The sequence below is a fragment of the Manduca sexta genome, chromosome 4 (genome assembly GCF_014839805.1).
Source record: "Manduca sexta isolate Smith_Timp_Sample1 chromosome 4, JHU_Msex_v1.0, whole genome shotgun sequence".
Classification (NCBI taxonomy): Eukaryota; Metazoa; Arthropoda; class Insecta; order Lepidoptera; family Sphingidae; genus Manduca; species Manduca sexta.
Window position 1 is genome coordinate 7,163,998 of NC_051118.1, and position 23,149 is coordinate 7,187,146.

The 23,149-nt window shown below is 35.7% G+C and overlaps 1 protein-coding gene across 1 annotated transcript in view; it reads right to left on the reverse strand.

Moving 5' to 3' along the window:
• The window catches only part of LOC115444470, a 121,680-nt gene that overhangs the window by 78,309 nt on the left and 20,222 nt on the right, over window positions 1-23,149 (reverse strand). The window contains 1 exon segment of the mRNA XM_030170240.2: window positions 594-1,198. Within this exon segment, the coding sequence (XP_030026100.2) occupies window positions 594-1,167 (574 nt within the window). The 5' untranslated portion in view covers window positions 1,168-1,198.

Consider the following 23,149-nt stretch of genomic DNA (forward strand, 5'->3'; position numbering starts at 1 on the left):
ATTGAAATTAGGTATAAAATTCGGTAAAATAGTTTTAGTTCAATGTCTAATATTCGTATAAACATAAGAAATCATTATAAAGACAATTATTGTATTAGAAAAAACCATCGAGAATGTCGACTTCCTATTTTGTTTTTGGATTAAGTGCAATAACAGTAGGTATCAGTCGACAAAGTAACAGTCACGCCTTTTATCCCCGAAGGGATAGGCAGACGCGCAACTGGTGCGAGCCTATCGCAATGTCTGGAACAAATTCCGGGCTCTGAGGTTGCTGAGTAGAAAAACCTAATAACACTTCCTGACCAGGGATCGAACCCGTGAACTCAGCAATGCCGTCGTACCGTAATACAACTACACCACCGAGGCATTCATTAAGAGTAAATTGAAGGAATATCAGATATCACCAAGAGAGATTTGCTGCTCACTATAATGTTGTCAATAGTAGTAACTTGTAAGAGATGATAAACTCCTTGGAACTCGGCCAAACTCTATGCTTACGAACCCTACAAATTACAGCAGAATAAAATCTCTATCCTCAAACCGTATTTTCCATTCTTCTGTCTTAATAATAAGATTCAAATTACAAAACTTACCATCATATGAGTCCGGTATGTAAAGCGGCTTGCCGACAAGCTTCCCCTTCTTCCCCGACAGCGGCACCGCCTCCACTCTCCGATGCGCCTCCAACACCCTATACAGCAGCACTGGCCTATCCTCCCCTTCGAACTTCACAACACGCGGCAACGAGAACTTATCCACAAACTCCTTGAGGCTCATCACTTCACTGCCATCGTCTTCCGGTTCTACTGACCCATTCCTCCTCCCTAACAGAAAGTTGTCAGACCACTCCGGCCCTCTCCTGTCGAGATAGTCAGGTCTTCTCTCGCTGCTCCGAGGCTTGTACCTTGGAGGACGGTCCCTCCGTACTAGAGCCTCGTTGGCTTCCGCCAGCCATCGCGTTACAAGTCTCTCCCGTTCGACGTCAAGATATCTTGGTTTCGAGGCGTCGCAGGCGAAGCGTGCAGCATCGAAGCAGTACTGGGGGGGTGGTGGTCGTATCCGCGGGGGAAAGAAGCGGGGTGGAACGTACGGGGGGTGCGGGGGGTGAGGTGCGTAGGCGGGCGGCGTCCTCGGCCCGGAGCCCTCGACTGACGCCGTTCTGAACATCGTGTCAGGCCATTGATGGCACTCCCGCCTCCTGGAACAAGAGATATTTATTTGTTAATTCTGCACAGGTTAAACATAAAGATACTGTAAGTTACAAAAATTGATGGTTCAGCGCGCATGTATGATAAAATGATGACAACATTTGAGGATATAAAGGTGCACAAGCGCGCACGAATGTTATTTGTCCTTGCAAAAATAAAATAGTAAAAAAAAGCCAGTTCAAAGTGGATGCATGACAAAATTGGTGCAACATTTGAGGATATAAAGGTTTGCGAACGGATGGTATTTGTGCAGTGCGTGAAAAAAACAAAATAGAAAAAGAAGCGTGCGGGCTCGATATTCTTGGACTCAACGTTACTTATGTGATTAACTGTTGAACATATATTATTTAAATACATACATCTATACAAAACACACAATTAACGCTCCATTAGACGCGCCTCTGTTTGCTACGTTGGTAACCGCGCTCTACTAATATAGAACACTGCTAATATGAGATTATTTTGGAAAGCTTCAGAAATAAATAAGTATTGAGTAAGTCTTTGTTACAAAACAAAAACAAACAAAACATAATTAATTTAAACATATTAGGAACTTAAAATTACTATTGAACACATTGAAATAAAAGTATTCCGTGTTTTTATCGCGGTTCTTTATTTTATAACTAGCTTTTGTTCGCGGCTTCGCCCGCGTTAAGGGATTTTTCTGGGATAAAAGTCCCACTATATATTTTCTCGGGATAATATTCTATACCTTTCCAGGGTCTTAAACTATCTCCATACCAAATTTCGTTTTGTTATACCACGTGTTATGTCACGACCCGTTCCCGTAGGAACGGAATAAAAAGTATCCTATGTCCGTCTCCTGGTTCTAAGCTACCTCTCCACCAATTTTCAGCCAAATCAGTTCAGCTGTTCTTGACTTATAAATAGTGTAGCTAACACGACTTTCTTTTATATATATAGATTTTCTCTCGACGTTTCAAAGACATTGCCTTCATAGAAATAAAAGATAAAAAAAATCGCGTTAAATCCCTAAACTATATGGGACATCTATATAATTAACGCCACGAGATGCACGACTCGATATTGAACTCTAACCCATTGACGTAGATCCTCCATCATTGGAATTAACTTTTCAATTAACCTTTACAATTGCATCGGGATTTACGGGACTGGCGACCTGTTGGGAATCGTTTTATGAGCGGAAAGGATTTTGTACTTGATAAGGAGACGAGCAAACAGCTCGCCTGACGCTTTTTTTTTTATTGCTTTATATGACGAGACAAGCTTGCCGTTAGTCTGATGGTAAGCAATACGCTCATAAACAGTAGAAGCACCATCCAACACCTAGAATTACAAAGTATTGTTCGGTATTCCACTACGCTCGCCATCCTGAGACATGAGATGTCTCATTATGTCCAGTAGTTACACTGACTACAATGTCCTTCAAACCGGAACACAACAGTGACTACACACTACTAATTTGTGGCAGAAATAGACATTGCGATGGTACCTACCCAGGCGGACTCTCACATGTGAAAGACCTAGAACCAATATTAAAGGATTTTCAAACAAAGCCTCGAGAAAAATGTAATATTTAAACAAATGCAATTCACGTTTACATTCTGCTGTTGACTAATTACGTTGAATTATCTGAGATCAAAAATTGCTGTAATTTACATAATTTGTTACGTGTAAACCACTTCCAAGAACTTGGATAATGCGATTAAAACAACGCTACGTACCTTCAAATGTTTATGCATTCAGATTCTGTGATAATTTCTTGATGGCCGACTGTACAAGGGGTTGTAAATTATTCTTTTATAACAAGAAATAAGAGCGACGATAGCCGAGTTGGGTGTGGAACGGACTGCTGAGACGAATGTCTGCAAGTTCAAATCACAATGGCACACCTAACTTTTCTTAAATTATGAGTGTTTTCTTTGTGAATTATTATTTGCCTTAACGGTGAAGGAAAACATGAGCAAATCTACATATCTGAGGAGTTCTCTATATGAATTTTCAGAGAGTGTGAAGTCTACCAATCGGCACTAGACCAGCGTGGTGGACTAAAGTCTAATACCACTCAGTAGTAGAGGGACCCATATACAGCAGTAGTATATAATACATGGCTGATATTGTTATATTTTAGAACAAAATTATTTATAAAAAGGTGTTGTTCACAATCCATAATCCTTTCTTGCTACAAGTCCCTAAAATATTACAGCGATTTATATAAATACGGTCCAATAGAATGTCGATTGTTGAGAGATGATTACAATTGTTAAATTTATTGTAGTGTTATTTTCACGAAAATATGTGGTTTCATTTACTAACGCAATGTCAAAATGACCCTGTATGCACGTGGTATGTCCTTCCAAAATTCTGAACGACCTAGGGATGTGACTCATATATAGTATTACAAGTAATTTACTTCAAGCCTGGGAACTAACATAATGGACTATTTGCGGAAATACAATGAAGGTTACATAATCATTGTGTTAATAACCATTATTTACCACGGACTTATTTTATTTGAATACTTCAGTAAATCAAATACGAAAACGTTTAACTAAAGTTATGATTATTCCTAGCTAGTTGACACAATCATGACGGCCTGTTTGAACCGTATATATACATGCTGGTAGTAGGATATATTAAAATATCCGCCCGGATAGCGACCAATTTACACAAGATGTTAAAACCAGTCATAGCGGCCCGCGTAAGTGTCGCGCTCCGGGATGGGCCTGTGTATATCTGTATCCAACAGGTCGGCACAATTGTATTGACTGCCGAGAGGTAATCATCTCTCGTCATTCGATTGTATTGGGCCCTACTCCACTTACCATCAGGTGTAGCAAAAATGCTGTTCTCGGAACACGACACATTTTCGTGGGCCACTATGGCTGCTTTTTCACCATGTCTAAAGTTAGTAATAAGAACATGGTGAGTACCACTGTAATTGTCTATTTTTACCGCCAAGCGACATTGTGACCACTTGTTGACATTTCCCTGAATCTGAGGGTTGTACCCGTTATGGCAATAGGCCCTTATCACATCACAGGACGGAATACACAGGGGTGGATGCACGAGTTGCTTCTCTACCTACCCTTGAGAAAAAAAGGCGTGACAGTGTAATGTCTGACACAGCTAACCTCATAGACCTAATCATGCCATGGTTTTGAACCCTGGACCCATCTAATAAGATATTTACGGCATCATAAACCATCTTAACCTCTTTACAACAGTTTTATGCGATTATAATGATTATAGTATAATATATGAGGGTACAGGAGGCCTATAATGTATAAGGGTACTAGAAATATGGAAGACTTACTCAAATGCATAATTTAAGTCATTAATACCTTATCAAAGAAATGCGCGTGCGCTTTCGTGTTGTCTACTTAAATTGACCAATCTAAGCCAGCTTCAAAAATAGAAAAATGAGGTGTAACAATAAATTATAATATTTTTTTAACATCCTAATCAGTACATAATAGTAATATCAACCCAGTATTGTATACTTTTCCACTGCTGCGCACGGGCCTCCTATACTACTGAGAGGGGTTAGGCCTTAGTCCACCACACTGGCCTAGTGCGGATTGGTAGACTTCACACACCTTCAAAATTCCTATAGAGAACTTCTCAGGTATGCAGGTTTCCTCACGATGTTTTCCTTCACCGTTAAAACAAGCGTAATTTAAAAAGAATACACACACAAGTTTAGAAAAGTCTGATATGTGTGCCCTTGAGATTTGAACTTACGGACATTCGTCTCGGCAGTCCATACCACACCAAATTAGGCTATCACCGCTCCTCAGTACATAAAAATAAAAAAAACAAAAACGAAAGTCAATTAACCTGCCAACCTTCAATATCATCATATGCCTATATTGCAGTACCATACCACTATCACTATTTAGCTGAAACCTTGCTAAAGTTGAAGTATCAATGATTCGCGACAATACAGCGTCTGCGCAGCGCCTTAGGAAGCTGGCAGCCGCCATCAGCCTCTATAATCACCACGGCCCAATTCCACGGCAATTTCCAGCCCCTTGGGAAAGAACCGTCTAGATTACATCCAATTTAGTGGCACCTACCAATTTTCCATCTAATCTGCATACAGAGGATGTCTTCGCGTAATAACGAAGGGACAAAAGTCTATTTACGATATTCGCACGCAGATAAAAATGTGTCGACATGTGAAGGGGCCTTTAATTATACAAGTGTTAGTATCCGATTTTCTGTATATAGACTATTATTAGTAGAGCTGAGGTGTTTTTGTTCCAATGTTGTATACGTTGCGCTGGACTGAGCTATTGAACTTAATTTGATGAAATTTGATAAAGGGTAATCTTGAAATCCAAAGAACAGGTAAAGGTTATCATATCTTACTTCTTGGTGACATAAATGCAATTGTTAAGATATCGTTTAGTGAAATCGGCAGTGGGATATTCATCAGATTCTGACTATTGTATAAAAATCCGGGTTACAATTTGAATAGTCGAGATATGTCATCACCCAATGTGCATCCAGTAAGACGGGCCGGCTTAATTTTGACAATCATCTACCGGAGTAACATGTCTTCTTGGCATTATGTTTGGACTACATTGTTCATTACTGAATGAGCATACTTTAAAAAAAAATACAAAATCGCATTAAACTGATATCGCTCCGTGTACGACCACTCATACGGACTGGAGCGATCGTTGAATTAGCGACTTAATAACTTATTAATTTAAGACATAAATTACATTTTAATTAAATCCAAATCAAACGGAGAACCAGCCAATCAAATCAGGATTCTATTCTCGAAGAACATAATCATCTCGTTCGTAGAACTAGTCCTTGGCTTAATGTAAAGTTAAAAATGCCGTCCGATTTATAGATAGAACACCATAATCCCTTAGAATAATGAATAATTAAGTGGACCAACGACTTTCGCAGGTGCAAAAACAAGTTTGCAGGAGATTTCGCACGGCCGGTTGTTTTTCTATAGATATACTTAATATATTTCCTTTTATTGTTATGTTAATCTGTTATTAATTCTATATGAACTAATTTAAAATAGCAAATCATTTGGACTCATAACGAACTAGCCTTTTCGCCGAAATCAACTTATTTCGTAAAAAAACAGGACATAGATTAATAACACATCATTATTAATGTTTTGTATGATTAAAGCTTGATGTACGATAGAGAAGTTTCTCGCTCAATAGAAAATATAAGAAATTATATGCGATATTGTACGTGATTTCTGGTTTTCTTTTTTATTTATAACCTTTAAGTTATAATAAATGCTGATAAGAAAAAGAGTATTATTGGCGTTGTATCGGTAACAAATTCAAGCCTCGATAAACTATCAACTAATACATTCCAAATGCAGTGTGCACTAAAATATGAAAATAATATTAATATTTGAACGAAATAAACGATGAACCTATATTACTAGCGACAAACTAATAAATAAGTACCCAGATTTCAATCATTTGGCTAGCTTTATTTAACTAATCTATACTTGACAAGAAAATCGAAAAGATCAATAGCTTTGAAACCAATTTAAAACAATTTGAAACCCAACCAAATCCAAAAATAAAAATAAACAGTTGTATACATATATTTTTTTTTAATTGTCTTAGCAAAATTTGTGACCTGTCCGCCTGATAGTAAGCAGCATCCATCGCCCGTGGACTTTGCAGTGCCATCGCACAGCCAAACCGTTGTCTACTGGGAGGTGAACACTCTTTTTAATCCTCGTTTAAAGAACAAGTCATAGCACTCGGAGAACACCGATGCATGGTCGTTTTAAAGTATAACATATTTTTAAAGGAATTTTATTAGTTTCAACAAGCCCCATTCATCAGCAGGTAGAACATTACATAAGAATACATAGTTGCTTTCATTCCGACAAATGATCTTAATTGCTAAGGTCGTGGCCGCACGGCTTCCAATTTTGTAATCGGTGCACGAGCAGTATCGACTCTCGACATACGATAACGATCGTAAAGATCCAACGATGCAATTATACCGTAATTAACCGTTAAAATGTATATTGAACTAGCTTTTATTCGTAGTTTAGCCCGCGTGAAAGAATTTTTCTGGGATAAAAGTCCTGCTATATATTATTTCGAAAGTAAAAGTAGCCTATGTCTTGATCAGGCTCTTAAACTATCTTCATACTAAATTTTATCGATATCTGTTGCGTATGTTCTGAGTTTACCGCGGTAGACAGACGCGGCAGGTGACTTGGTTTAATAAAGTGTTGTGCTATGTAAAGGTTGGTACCGCTTTCTATCTGATACATATTTGATCTGATGCACAGTATATGCCCACTGTTGTACTCCTAAAAGGATAGGTAAAGAATACCCACTGTTTAGTTTATTATTGTCCGATAATGGGATAACTATGCATCGCCATATTAGACACTAATTCATATTCTATGTATGGACGGTAGTAATCATTACCCATTTGATATTTTAAGTGTTTAAGCCACGATTAAACATCTTTATTTACAGCAAGATTTTGTTGCCTAGATCAAGGTAATGTCACTTTTGCTCGTAAAATCACTTAGTGACAGCTTGTTGTTCATTTTATGCGGTAAAAGGAATATTCGGAAACTCTCATAAGTCTGTTCTCATTCCTATCCCATATTTCTTTTATAAAAACGACAGCAAGATCTTGATTCTTTTAAATTGTGTTTATGGATGTTATATTACCTAGTGTAAGATGATCTACTTCTTTCCTTAACCAATTAATAAAAAAATGATCAAAAAAAGAATATTATTTCTCAACCAGTAGCAAATCAATCCAAATAAATCATCAGCCGGAAAATATTATATAAACGAAATAAAAAACAAATCAATGACCTCTAATATTACTCAGTTCAAAGGCCCCAATCAGATTCTATACATTCTAATAAACGAGATTCACAAAAATTGTCAAGGCTTTGTGAGAAACCAAATAAAAGGTACGATGCACGTGTTAGATTTCGTTGTTTTTATAGACAATCAAAAGATTTCCTGTGTATTGTACTAGCTTAGATACGCGGGTTTGCTTTCAGATTTTTATATATATAATTGAACACTGAGACTAGTAAGTCTCTGATTAAAGCGACATGACCGCCCAGGAACAATAGTCATCGACAAGAACTTTAAATGTTAAAATGCTACGAGACAGTACATTGCACAATACTCCTTTTTGTGTTAACTTATTTTTTTTTTAATTTATATCTCAGCAGTCAAGCTACTCCAATAAAGGTAAACGACGCGATAGCTTAAGAAACTAGAATATAGAATTAATCATATGTTAGATGTTAATTCACGTAATACTTAATTATCTAGCGAATAATGCTACATACAATATTACACATGATTTACAATTGTATATTCCATATTCAAAATTGGCAGTTTTAATTGATACTCATATACAGACGGACAAAAAGTTAAACAACTCCGACCTTCAGTTTACTTATATAGAATTCCTACGTGATGTATTCGATATGAACATAATAGTTTCCTTGACTGCTCATAATATATATTGTGTTGACTGTGGTTTTAGCTACATTGTTATAACTACAATATGAGTAATATTATTTCTGTAAAAAGGCACAAATTTTCAAAAAAATATATACGTTAAGAACATTATACTGTAATTAATTAATTATATTTTTGGTTTATATGTGAAATTTCATTAGAGACCCCAAAATATCACCCTCTGATAGTACCAATTATATCAATATTTATCGATCAGTCAATTACTTTTCCAGGCTACTTTTTAAAACTGTATAATTTTATTTATATTTCCACGGCAAATTGTATCCACTGCACTTGATGGTAAGTGGAGTGGAGTCCAATAGAATGTCGACTGACGAGAGATGATTACCCCTCGGCAGTCGAGATAATTATGCCGGCCTTTTAGAACTAGATATGCACAGGATGATACCGGAGCGCGACACACTATCGTGAGCCACGGCGGGTTTTAACACCTCGTGAACGGTAGTCGCTAGCCGGGCAAATATAAAATATATCCTACCAGGATACTAAAGGAATTGAAGACAGTTTTTTAAACTTTTTGATCTATAAGTCCATGCCGCAATAGCTATACATATGTATATATAAACCCCAATCAACCATTCAAAAAAGAACGCAACAAACGAACCAGACATCCCGACATCTCTATTGTGGAGCAAAAAATTCGAGATGACGTAACCATAGTTCTACGACCTCAAAGCTTCCAAATGCATAAAATGTGGGTTTACCCGAACAAAGGTAATTTGAAACGTGTTTTTTCATTCAATATTGTTTATGTATTCATGGCCGTGAAATATTTTTGTTAGTCGATAAGTCTTTGATGATCATATTTGATTGACGAAACGTTGGAATTCCTTCGCATACAGGAGTCATTCATAAATCGTCAATCACCGTCATCAGCCACAGACTCTTCCTTACTGAATGTAGATCTCTTCACGATTTTCAAGCCAATCTGTTGGAAATAGCTTGGTTACAGTAACAGCCTAAATCATAAATAATGAAAAAAAAACTTAAAAATCCCTTTGTCCAGTCATTAATGTCATATTTTAAATTTCATTGTACAGTCCTGAAATTTTATTGTATAAATACTAAAATAATATTATTAACTATGTTATTTCTTTTTCTTCCTGCAAAATGTTTTCATGATCTTCAAATGATGCAATGTTTTATAATCTAAATTACAATTAACCTATACTTATCATACTTTTCTTATATGTAGTTTTAACCATTCAATTTTGCTGGTTATAGGATATATTTAATGTTCACCCGGATAGCGACCACCATACACAAGTTATTAAAACCCGCCCACGTAAGTGTATATTCCGAGATTAGCTTGTGTATATTCAGTTCCAACAGGCCGGCATAATTGTGTCAACTGTTGAGGAGTAATCATCTCTCGTCACTCAACATTCTATTGGACGCCACTCTACTTACCATCAAGTGCAGTACGGTCACTTTGTATAAAAAAAAATAAAGTTTCATGAAAAAATTGTAACCGTATATTAATAAATAAAATGTAATTTTAAAACACGTATCCGGGCTTTCCAGGACGTAATCCGTTATAATAATACACAAATCTATACGAAATTATTGCAAATTTCAGTGAATTATAGTGATTAGACGCGGTCAGGATGAAATGCGATAGACGGTGGGTGGAGAGGTCATATTAATTTAAGAGATTGTGGACAATAAGGTTACATTACTTGATTTTAAGCGTAATGTCTTCGAATTTACGAGCACTGAGCAGTTTTTTTTCTAAAACATCCATTCAGGCTACTCTAAACTTAATATATAAGCATACCTCAAGGGAGTGGAGTCTTCATTTCAAATTTTGTTTACTTTAAGAAATTCTAAATTTTTTATATTAATTATTTTATAATAATTAATATCAGCCCTGTATTATATACTGTCTTACTATTGGACACGGGCCTCCTCTACTACTGAGAGGGATTAGGCCTTTGTCCACCAAGCTGTTCTAGTGCGGATTGATAGACTTCACACACCCTCAAAACTCCTCCTCCTTTCTCAAGTATACAGGTTTTGTCACGATGTTTTCCTTCACCGTTAAAGCAAGAAATAATTCACAAAGAAATTTAATTATTTCCGAAAATATCGAAAATAATATCAATCTTTACTCAAACGTCCAATATTTGCGAATCCGACAAACATTTGATCCACAGCGAAATTAGTCTGATTTTTTTGCTACTCGCCAGCTGAGCATAGGTCATAACAATATCAAATATAGATAATACGTGACGTCACGCAAATAAAAACTTTATTGTCTTGTACAAAAACCTGAACATCATTATAATATAAATAATATCAGCATGACTCATTATATCGGTTTGACATTGAACATATTTTTTGTCATAATATATACTCCTATTAAATATGTATTATGATTATATAAAAAATGACGGACATAATCGTAATGAAGTGAGTTTGACAGTAAATTAAGGCTGGTTGTACAGTAACGTTTTCCCGCTAGAAAGAGCGGAAATTTAGTTTACAAAATTCTAAAATCACCAGGCTGACTGGCATACATGATATAACACTGAGTCTAATGTGGCTTTAAAAGCATGAAAATTTGCTCTAAGTTTCTTTTCTTAACGTGAGCAGTATTGGATCACACGCTGAGTATTACATAAAAATCTCCAATATTTGTTTAAAATTACTTTAATTACCATTGAAATATATCGCAAGAATTTTGTGATATGGCCTTAAGATCGAATATTATAATCATTTATTCGTCCTGCGAGAATCCGTCATCGTGTACATCAGGCTTTATTATAAAAAATGCTTCTTAAATATCGCAATGCAATAGTAGATAGATAATATTATAGTTAATTAGGAAAAAACCGGGTTAAAAATTTTAATACTATTTTCATCCATCCGCCACAATATTAGGACGCTGATTTATGTAAGTAAGCAGCTATTGCATTTTTTCTAAAATTTATCGCATTCCAAATCTTTCATATTATTAAACAAATTCCCCCACCTGTCTGTGTCTGTCTGTAAGTGATAAATTCAAAAACTACCAAACAGGTTTCGATGAAATTTGGCATGGAGATAGTTTGAGACCCTCGGAAGAATATAGGCTACACTTCAGAAAATATATAGCGGACTTTTATACCAGAAAAACTCTTTTGGGCAAAGCTATATAGAAATATAACAAACACATAAAGCAAATACTAAAAAAAGCAGCTCATAAAAAGTAACGTCTGCATAACAATTAATTTTAAAGCGGTCACGCCGATCCCGGATTTCTCAGACTATCCTGTAACAAATTAACATTTTTTTGCAGACCGTATCCAAAAATTTTGTACGCCTTTGCCGACGGTACAAAAAGGCCGTCCATCAGACCATCTAGGTAACCTTGAATCCACGACGAAACGACGTGGGAGTCCTAAAAAATTATAAGGAAAATATTTTAGAAACTATACTTTAGGAACGGGAATATGCTGAAGCGAGAAACTTAAACGCATTTAGAATTACTGGGCTAACATAAGCTCACGCTTTTTATTGCTGAAGGGGTCAGCAGAAATAAAACCGGTACATACACTTTTTCATACGGGCGCGCCAAAGCTATTGCAATACCCGATGGTAAGTTGAGTAGGGTCAAATACAATGTCGACGGGCGAAAAATGATTATCCCTCGACAGTCAACACAATTATGCCGGCCTCTTGGAACCGGATATACACAGGCTGATCCCGGAACACGACACACTTACGTGGGCCACTATGGCGGGTTTTAACACCTTGTGTACGGTGGTCGCTATCCGGACGGATATAAAATAAATCCTACCACCAGCGAAACTTGACTAGTCGTTCTCGACTAGTCAAGTTATCACCTTCGGCTTACCACTATATCTTTGCTAATACAACAAGTTTACTTATACTAGGGGATAAACCTTTACATGTGAATACAACATTAACACGGTTTTTTTATTTATTTATTTTGATTACCAACAATTGGTACATTAAAACATTTACAAAAAGATTATACAAATTTGTAAATCCAGCTAAATGCACAACCACACTAAGGTAATCACAGCATGCAATAAGGCATGTCATTTTAGTATTAACTAGCGACCCGCCCCAGCTTCGCACGGGTGCAATGCTGACTATTTAATGGATGTTATTATTATACATACAAACCTTGCTCATGAATCACTCTATCTATTAAAAAAAATCGCATCAAAATCCGTTGCGTAGTTTTAAAGATTTAAGCACACATAGTAGGGACGGATGACAACAGTGGGAGTATATAATACAGGGCTGATATTATTATTATTTTACTCGTAAAAAAATGTCAACCAAAATGTTACTTACAATTAACACCTAAGAACCGTCGTTTTACGCATTCCTCGTTCGCAACTGACCAATTGTTGTGCCGGCAAACAATAAACAATCACACGTGAGTTCCCACAAACATAATTGTAAGAAAATCCTTGAGTTTTTACCAACCAGAGTTATGATATGAATCTAAAGGTTGCGTAGGAAATGAGAATGGATTTGTTTTTGTGGTAAGCACTGTTCATTCTTGTTTGTGATATAACAGTTGACTACTCGGCTGTTGCGTTAACAACTATTTGTATAATAAAACTGTAACAAGCCGATGTCTTTACATTATGATATATCTATATATATAAAAATGAATCCCTATTTCCCTTGATCACGCCGTCACACGTGAACGGCTGGACCGATGTTACCAATTTTTTTTTTGTTGTGTTTGTTATTGTCAGGAGAAGGTTCTTATGAAAGAAAAAATTCAAAAATTGCGCGGAAAATTAGAAAATTTAAGAAAACTTAACGTAAATATTAATTTTATATAACTGTCAATTGTTTGAAATAACTGTCAGCGATTGACAGAATGCGCGCTACAAATTCATAGTTAAGACGGGACAACAACTGCCAGCTAGTATTATATATATTTATTTGACTAGCCAACAATTGTTTACATACAATTTTAAAACGGACCAATCAATATAGAATATATGTCAATGGCAAATTATATTTAACTAATACATTGCACACCATTCTGTGTATACAATATATCTTTTTCTAAAGCTTAACTGGCCCTAATTTAATTCATTTACCTCCACGTAACAGATGAGTGATCCACGCCCAGTGTACAGCCAGTAATGACGCAAGTTACTGCACCATTAGGTAACTAGACGTTACACACTGTGCTGGTCGAGATACGGTTTTAAGATAAATAAAACTATGTAAACGTTGTTTTATTTTTTTGTTAAATATAATTCAAACTGCCAGTCACAATATTTAATGAAAATAAAATAAAAAACACATCACCAATGCGTAAATGGTTAAAGTTACGCAACAATTATGTATGACGGAATTATTTCTCTCAAAAAAATCTAAAAAATATATCGCACTCTTAATAAAATAATGATCTATTTCAAAATTGATAATTTGTGGCAGTCGTCGGAAAACTAATTTTTGTTTACTACCTTTTTTTTGTAGTCGCTATAAAATTGAAATTATTAAAGATAGGTAAAAAATGAAACCTATAACATGAAAAAAAAAGGAAGAAAACTAAAAGGTCGCAAACAGAAATTGGTAGTTGGACGATTCCCATAAATTGGCAATTTTGAAATGGGTCATTATTTTATTAAGAGTGTGATATTATAAAATAAAGTCCCACGCTGCATCTGCCTGCTAAATGATAAACTCAAAATCTACCCAACGGATTGCGATGTTTGATATGGGTTTCCATATCAAACATCGCAATCCGGTGGGTAGATTGAAACTGTTTAGTTTAAGACCATCGGAAGTACAATAGGCTCCTTCTATCCCGAAAAAATAGCAGGACTTTTATCCCGAAACAATTTCACGTGGCCAAATCTAGAACAAAAGCTAGTCTATATTAATATTGTTAAATATTTTTGCTTCTCAAATCCAGTTGTATGCACTATCCCTAATGAACCCACCAGGGAGCAAGCACCCTTTCAGAGCATTATGTAATAGAAGTTATAGAAAGTTTATGACAGGTCTAATGCATTTTAAGCCTTAAATTACTGCTTTTATGGTTCCTTCTACATGTTTATTGAGGTTTACATTGTTAGACATTATCGGTGGCTACATTGTAACATTTTGTCATCAATATGCTGTTTCTTAAAAACAAGCTTGTAACTTCCTTGATAGGAATTGGATTTGTTTTATTTTTGCTTGTATTTTTGTTTCGTGTATATTCCCTTATGATGTACAGACCAACGTAATTGAGATTTAAAAACATGGCTGCTTCTATCTTCCTTGATAGAACTTAGTTTTTTTTTTTGCTTGATATTTTGTTTCGTGTATATTCCCTATATACAGACCAACGTAATTGAGATTTGTATGTATATATACTAATATATAAAGCTAAAGAGTTTGTTTGAATGCGCTAATGTTGAACTATTAAACCCATTTTGATTTTTTTCATTAATAGCTAGCTACATTACTCCTGTAGGTATTCATTACATTACGACAAATTAAATTAAAATCTACTGGCATTAAAATCATGCGATATATTTTTCTGTCAAATTAATAAATTATCAACGTCTTCAAATAAAATAAACATAAGTACTATATCTGTGGCCTTAAACAAACATTAATAAACACATTTTTTATAACTGTTTCAAACAATTGAGCTATGAAAAAACAATGTCATTATATATATTAAAAAAATGTGCTGTTTTTCTTGCTTATTACAGCAATTTTAAACTACAAATGTTTCCTGGAAAAAATACGATAATTTTAGGCTTGACCTCTGACGAGCAAATTTTTGTACTCAAAAGTTTAAAATAACAATTATTAACGTCTTTATGTTCATAGTTTTAGGAATGAAAATTAAAAACAGTAATTTTACTTTCTATCTATCAAATACTAGGTTTTGACCTCGACTTTGCCCGGCTTTTTGCCCGTGTGAAAAGACATTCTCGCTATAAAAGACTCGAAATAAAGGCGTGAAACATATTTCCTTTACAAATCAAAATGTAAACATAAACAATGCTACATTTATAAAATAAGTAGCTCTACATGCTTACAATGAACACAGGTTACGCAATATCAGATTTACAAAGCTGTATCAAACTTTCGTTTGCATACAGGTCGTCTGCACACCTCACTGCGATTACTCGGACAATGCAAAATTACCCGTACCCTAAACATTTAACATACAACGATCACCTACTTAATTTAGTCGTGTAACACGCCTACACGGTTTACGACATTCATTTTGAAATATACGAAGCGTGTTCGTTATTTGTAAGTGTTTTGTTTCTCGTTGTTTATGCTTGTAATAAAATTAGACGACACTATCTAGTCTAGATCAATTTGCAATATCTATATTACTGGTTTAAGTTTATTTTCGTTATCTTGACTTGAACTAATGCTTTTTAGAGCCCATCGAAATAGCAATCTTCAACACACGTTCCTTCTACCGTATTTGTTTTATTAAACGAAGTGTTAAAACGGCCCGGCCGGTGTCATCATAATTAGGGTTTTCCGCTGATATACTCAATAAGTATAATTATATGTGTTGTGTTTTCTGGTCAATTTTTGTCTAAGTTTGGAACAGTGCCCGATAAATGCAATGGAATCGGTCCATGCAACATGGAACTTGCAATTATAGTATAACCGGCAATGAAGTCAAAATACCTCTGTCTACCTCTGAAAATGGAAAAAGCCGTGACATATGTACCTACATTCTAATAGGATTCTTATACTATAATCCAAGAATCCCTAAACCATATCTCACATTCGCGTCAGAATGTCACAGTTTCCACGAGCTGACGCAACACAATGGCCTGATGAGGAAAGTGATTCGTGTTAGCGCATTCTTAAGCACTTTAGCCTAATTCATTAATACTATTAATATGTGTACATTTTTTAATATTTTGTTTTTTAGTCATGTATAAATCACCAATGAATTTGGGTCAAATTCTTCGGCACTCTTGGACCGCTTCCTGGGTTAATAAAATTACTTTGATTCCCGAAAATTGCATTCGCGCATGTTTATACTTGAAGTCGGCAAAGTTTTTTGTCTATGATGTACTGTAGGCAATATACCATTTCGACAATCTAGCCTTAAGACTAATAAGTTATTTAAATTAACTTAAACATCTAATAAGACTAGGGAGGCAAAGTGACCGCGTAATAATGGAGTACAGCGTTTAGACAGATCGTCAATAGATGATTACTTCTCAAAACAAAAATTCACTTGCTGTGCCACATTAAACAACCAAGCATACGGATAGCCACTTCAGAATTCTTACATATTATAAAACAGCCCCCGTCTCGTTTGTCTGAACGCGGTAAACTCAAAACCTAAAAAACGGATTTTGATGATATTTGATATGAAGTTAGCTTGAGATTCTAGAAAGGACATGGGCTAGTTTTAATTCCGGATAATCTCTTTCAGCCGAACAAAGCCGCGAGCAAAAGCAATACTACTAATGAACTACGATATCCGTGTATTACTTTACTACAGACCAACATGTTTTTTTTTGTTCTATCAAATTGCAGCAAGCCCAAAACCTAACATAAATAGCCATTCCTTCACGCAAAGGTCGGCTCACCCACATGTGGTATTGTGGGTGTTCATGGTCTGTGATTATAACACATGACACAGTTGCTCGTTTGCTCGCCTTTTGTTTTGAAAACCTGATTTAATGCAATTAACTGTTTTATTTGACCAGCTGCTTGCTTGACGTTAACCGTCACTGAAAAAAATTTAAAGGAAATTGGATTAGAAAAACCAACGTAAATCTTGATGGGTATCAAACTTAAGACCTCTCAGTCCATAGTTCGTCTACTACTACTTACTAAACTATAATTGCACTAGCCTTTTGCTGTTTCTTCGCTCGTCTTTTGCAATTCCACATAAATCATTTACTCAGAATACCTATCAAGTACCAGGGTATCATAACAATAGAGGAAGTATCAAGATGAAACTTTCATTCTAATTACGGTAATGCAAAAACCCTAAAATTAGATCACAGACAATGCGGTGCCGTGGGAAACATCACATAATGCGTTACGTCAGTAATGATTGCACATCAGTCATTAATTGTTTTTATTTTCGTACTGAGTTTTATGGTGGTGGCCGATGCCTTCTTGGCCCCAGTGGGAGCAAGTATTGGATATGCTATAGGAGGTTCTGAATTCAATACCTAAGTCGAGAAACATTTTGCACGAATTTTTAAACACGATATACTTGAAATTCGTATGTTAGGGCCAAGCTACGAAAACGAGCTAAGGGAGTCGGGCGCGAAACGCGGCACGGCGCACCACACTGTTCTGTCTCCCCACACTGTTTTCTATATCTATATGAGTATTGACTATAGATGTGTAGATTATCAACCACAATTCGAGATTCCGAGTTTATACAGCACAAAAACTCAATATTACTTTATCCGACCTAGGATTCCAATCCAAGACCACAGCGCGGCAATTTTACAACTGCGGCACCGTGGCATTAACTTGCATTGTTTACATTATTTCACTAACTTACACCACTTCTACAATTTGAACTAGATCAACAACAATAGCAAATAACCGGCAGACGGTTCCCGCGCAGTTTCAATATGTTGCCAGACTAAAAAAATAATTGTGATTTGGTAATAATTTTGTAAGACAACTAATTTGTTTGTAATTGTGTAAATAGAACAAAATTACTAGTATTTTCTATTGCATTATATTATTTTATTATGATACAGGTAAATATACAATTTCGCTCTAAATCATATTTAAATTGGGTAACAATAGTATACATTATACTTCTATGCAAATGTTTCTCTCTTTTACCTTAACATAAGTAAATATATGACTACAAGCCGACTTCGAAGATCCAATTAGGACCTTTGCGTCTTGATTAGATTTATGAGAATGATGTATGAGCAACAATAATAATTTGTTATTGATTGCAAGTCCTTCCATTAATACATTGCTTTACCCCAAAAAAAAAAATAAACAATTATCAAGAAACGTATGAAAATTTAAGATGTACTTATCTAACTGTAAGATAAAAAAGTCACGTAGAAATGGGCTGGTTATATAATGGTCCGTTCAGTAGCTCCTGAGATTAGGGCTTTCAAACGAACAAACTCTTCAGCCTCATATATTCATAATGATTTACCCAAAAAAACTAAACCATGTTAAATAAGCAAGCATTCTCAAGTTTACAAACTCGTAATTTCACTTCCTTAATAAATAAAATTTTATGAAACTCTCAACAACAACGATTTTAAAGTGATAGTATTTCATGCAGTTTTATCGTGAGCCTGTGCCATCTTGTCTTGTGTCGTAATTTTGTAATAGCAATAAAATCGGACCCTATAGTGTTTTGTTTTAACTAGTATAGTACGGAGGCACTTTAATTGAATTATTTTTATAGGTAATGCTATAGGCAATAAAGTAGCCTTATTTGTTCGAAGTATATTTTTGAATTACTGTGCAAATGAATTAGTTAATTTTGCTAATGGCTGTGATTTCTGAGTTGAATATTGGTACTGGCATGTCTTCAGGATCGATAAACCCATCTTGGCCTAATTTATTCATAACCAAAACAATTACAACAATAATTACAACCAAAGCAGTAATTAACTAAAATTTGCTTATTACTGCATTGGTAGCGCAGTCGTTTTGCGTGCACGGTACGAATCGCTCTGAGATTCTGGATTGGAATCCCAGGGGCCTTATTCTCTATCCCGCACGTTATTTTGACAGTGCGTAACAAGCACGTAACACAACCCATCATGTTTAGTACTATAGAAATTCGGCTTACAGAATACCATTCCACACACATTTCTCGAAGATAACATGACATGTCCGCGTTACGCGTTTACACTATCATACAGAATAAGGGCCCAGTTGGGCGAAGTGGTATAGAATTAGTCTACTCAATATCAGCCCTCAGTTTGTGCCCGATTGTGATAGGTCACCTTCACATCATAAGTTTGAGCTCACGTGGTAAAGTAGCTGACCTAGTTGCACCTCCAACCTTCGAGGATTAAGGCATGACGTGTTTGATTAAATAATTACCTTCGTGAAACAGAATAGAGTCTAATAAACATTATCAAAAGCATCTGATATTGATCTTTCGACTGATAACTATAGCTCTATAGTCCTTTATTTTATATATTTAAAGAGAAAATTAAACTTTGAAGCCACCGAGACTGTTACATATAAAACACGTGTCTCGAATATTGATAAAAAATCTAATCTGACATAATATAAAACATCAGGTTTACTAAACGCTCTTGACGTGCAAAAAATATGTTATTGAACAAAAACACGTTTTAAATCGCATACTATTATAAATTTAATTTGATAGTAATGACAACACATCAAATGGTCCTGCAAAATATACAAAAAAAACCTTATCAAAATTAGCGGCGATAGCCTAGTTGGTTGTGGAACGGACTGCCGAGACGAATGTCCGCAGGGTCCAATCCCAAGGGCACACACCTCTGAGTCTTCGAAAATGATGTGTGTATTCTTTGTGAATTATCACTTGCTTTAACGGTGACAGAAAACATCATGAGGTAACCCGCATACCTGAGTAGTTCTCTATAGGAATTTTGAAGGTGTGTGAAGTCTACCAATCCGCATTAGGCCAGCGCGGTGGAGTAAGGCCTAACCGCTCTCGGTAGTTGAGGAGGCCCGAGCCCAGCAATGGGACAGTATATAATATAGGACTGATATTATTACATAAAGCAGGATCGTAATTCATGGAAGGATCTTAGGGAGGCCTTTGCCCAGCATTGAGACATTATAGGCTAATACAATACAATTGCAAAACTATAAGCCGTCATCAAAACTCACAAATATCTTAAAACAATCTACTAAGACATCCGGCCAAGACAATACGGTAGAAAATTACAAAGCATAGCAACACTAAATTAGCTGTCATTTGCGATCTTTATCAGGGTTGCCACTCTTATTTTTACCGGTAAGTGATGTACAAATTGTACAGCCAACAGTAAAGAGGAAACAGATAACTGCATTATAACAGTAATGTCAATAGATCATGCGATGATTTTAAGTTCCCGTAATGATGTTTCCTGCATCCGTTAATGTTTTTGCTATGGCAAAATTTTAGATAATTTATTATAGATTATGTCTATAAGACTTCAAGTTTTTTAGCATTTTATAACGTGTCAATTATGTTTTATATGCTATAGCTTACATACAGGTCCTGTCTGAAATACATTGTGTTTTATACGGGGACGGCAAAATTAGATTCAATAAAATGTCGACTGACGAGACATGATTACCCCTCGACAGTCGACACAATTATGCCGGCCTGTTGGAACCGGTTATACACAGCCTAATCCCGGAACGCGACACACTTACGTAGGCCACTGTGGTGGGTACTTATACCTTGTGTACGTTGGTTGGTATTCGGGCGGATATAAAATATATCCTATCACCAGCAAATTATTTAACCCAAAGTCCTAATTCAAAACTTTGTTTTGAGAAAATAAAAAATCGTAACGGTCATTGTCCAAGAAGTTAAATAAAGTAGCAGTAAGATTTCGGTTTTTCTGCTCAGTATCAGCCCGGAGTCTGCAATTTGCGCCCGATATGGCGATGGGCTCGCCTCCTATCACATCATGGGACGGTACACACTTGGCGAAAAGTGGGTGTCCTGGTTGCACCTCTGCATACGCCTTCGGAGATAAAAGCGTGATGTGTGTGCCAAATAAAATAGAAATTCTTTGATTAATGAAACCCGAATTTCACAAATAAATCAAAATGATGTATCCACCTTGATATCATTAAATCACAATAATATTTATATGCATTCAATACAATAGTGTGCAAACACAAAATTACTGCAGTAAAGGCAAGAAATACCGGAATCCATATGGGGCTTTAATCAGGAATCCAAACCGCGATACTCGGAGTCTCCTAAATCGATAACACACGCCGGCTGCCCATATAAATATGAATGTATTCTTGTTTATTTAAATAGGCTATCGTTATATTACTATCAGCACATATTTCAGATTGTTTGAATGTTTGCGGGTCCGGTTTTATTACTCTTAGTTGTATCTTCGGTAATGGTTTCAATTCCAGCTTAAAATTAAACAAACAAACAACAAATCACGCATTCATCCCCGAAGGGGTATGCAGAGGCGCAACCAGGGCACCCAGTTTTCGTCAAGTGTGTTCCGTCCCATGATGTGATATATGCGAGCCTATCGCCATATCGAGCACAAATTTCAAACTTAAAATAAATGAAGAACTAATAACTTGAATTATTTTTTGAATGTATTAATTCTCTTTTTATTTTATGTCATAAATATTTACTTTATATCTAACTATAGTATATATATGTTCATTTCTCTTTTCAACAGCCCATATTTTTTATAAATAAATCAGTTAAAACAACCTCAAAATATATCCAAGATCAGAAAAAGTATCAATTTTATTCAATACCTCTGCATTAAGGTATATACGTAGTACATATCACACTTTAGAATAATAATTACGCGGAATTATTCGTGTAATTACCGATAGTAGATGTTGCAACCAAAGTCATTGACATAGCACACAGGATTAGCAAACAGAAGTGGCAGGGGGCAGGGCATATCTGTCGAAGAACCGATAACCGATGGGGTAAACGAGATCTTGAATGGAGAACGCGGCTCAAACGTAGTGTAGGACGCCCTCCAGCTAGGTGGAGTGACGATCTGCGAAAGGTCGCTGGTAAGAACTGGATGCGACAGGCCGAAGACAAGGTAAAATGGCATATATTGGAGGCCGATGATGATAATGCATTCGATAGTTTGTCACTTTTCAAATGTTGTGAATTTTAAAGTCAGTTTCTCAGTTTTTTGTACTCGCGTCATTGTAATTCTAAAGTTGCGATTTATCAATGTACCCCTGCCGTTAAATTAAACAGATCAATAACATAAACACAAATACGTTTTCCGATCAGCCCCATGCTGATTTAATTAAATCGTCATATCTAAATAGATTCCGTTTATCCAATTAATTGTGAGTCCAATCGTTCCCATTTCATTGCAAAACGTCGCAAAAAAGACAAACCAATATTAATTAGCGATAGAAAACTAATTATCCGTCCATTGGTTGTCCCTTTTCACAATTTCATCCAACGAATTCAAAGTACCGTAATAGTACGCGCGTCGCATTTTTTTTTTCACACTTGCATCCGTCGGACCTATTTATTTACTTAGCTTTTATTTGGTTCATTGAACTTGTACGAGAATAATGGCTATTCAAGCGGAAATAGACTTTGTATCTATCATTATAAGTACCACAATGACCGCAATGAAAATCTTACATGGACTAATTCATACCAAGATAGCGTTGCGGTTTGATTCGATAGCTCTGCAAGCTGAATTGTGCTTTAAATGAAATATATTAATGCATAAAATTGAATGAATAAAAACAGATTTTAACAGTAAATACTTCTTTGCA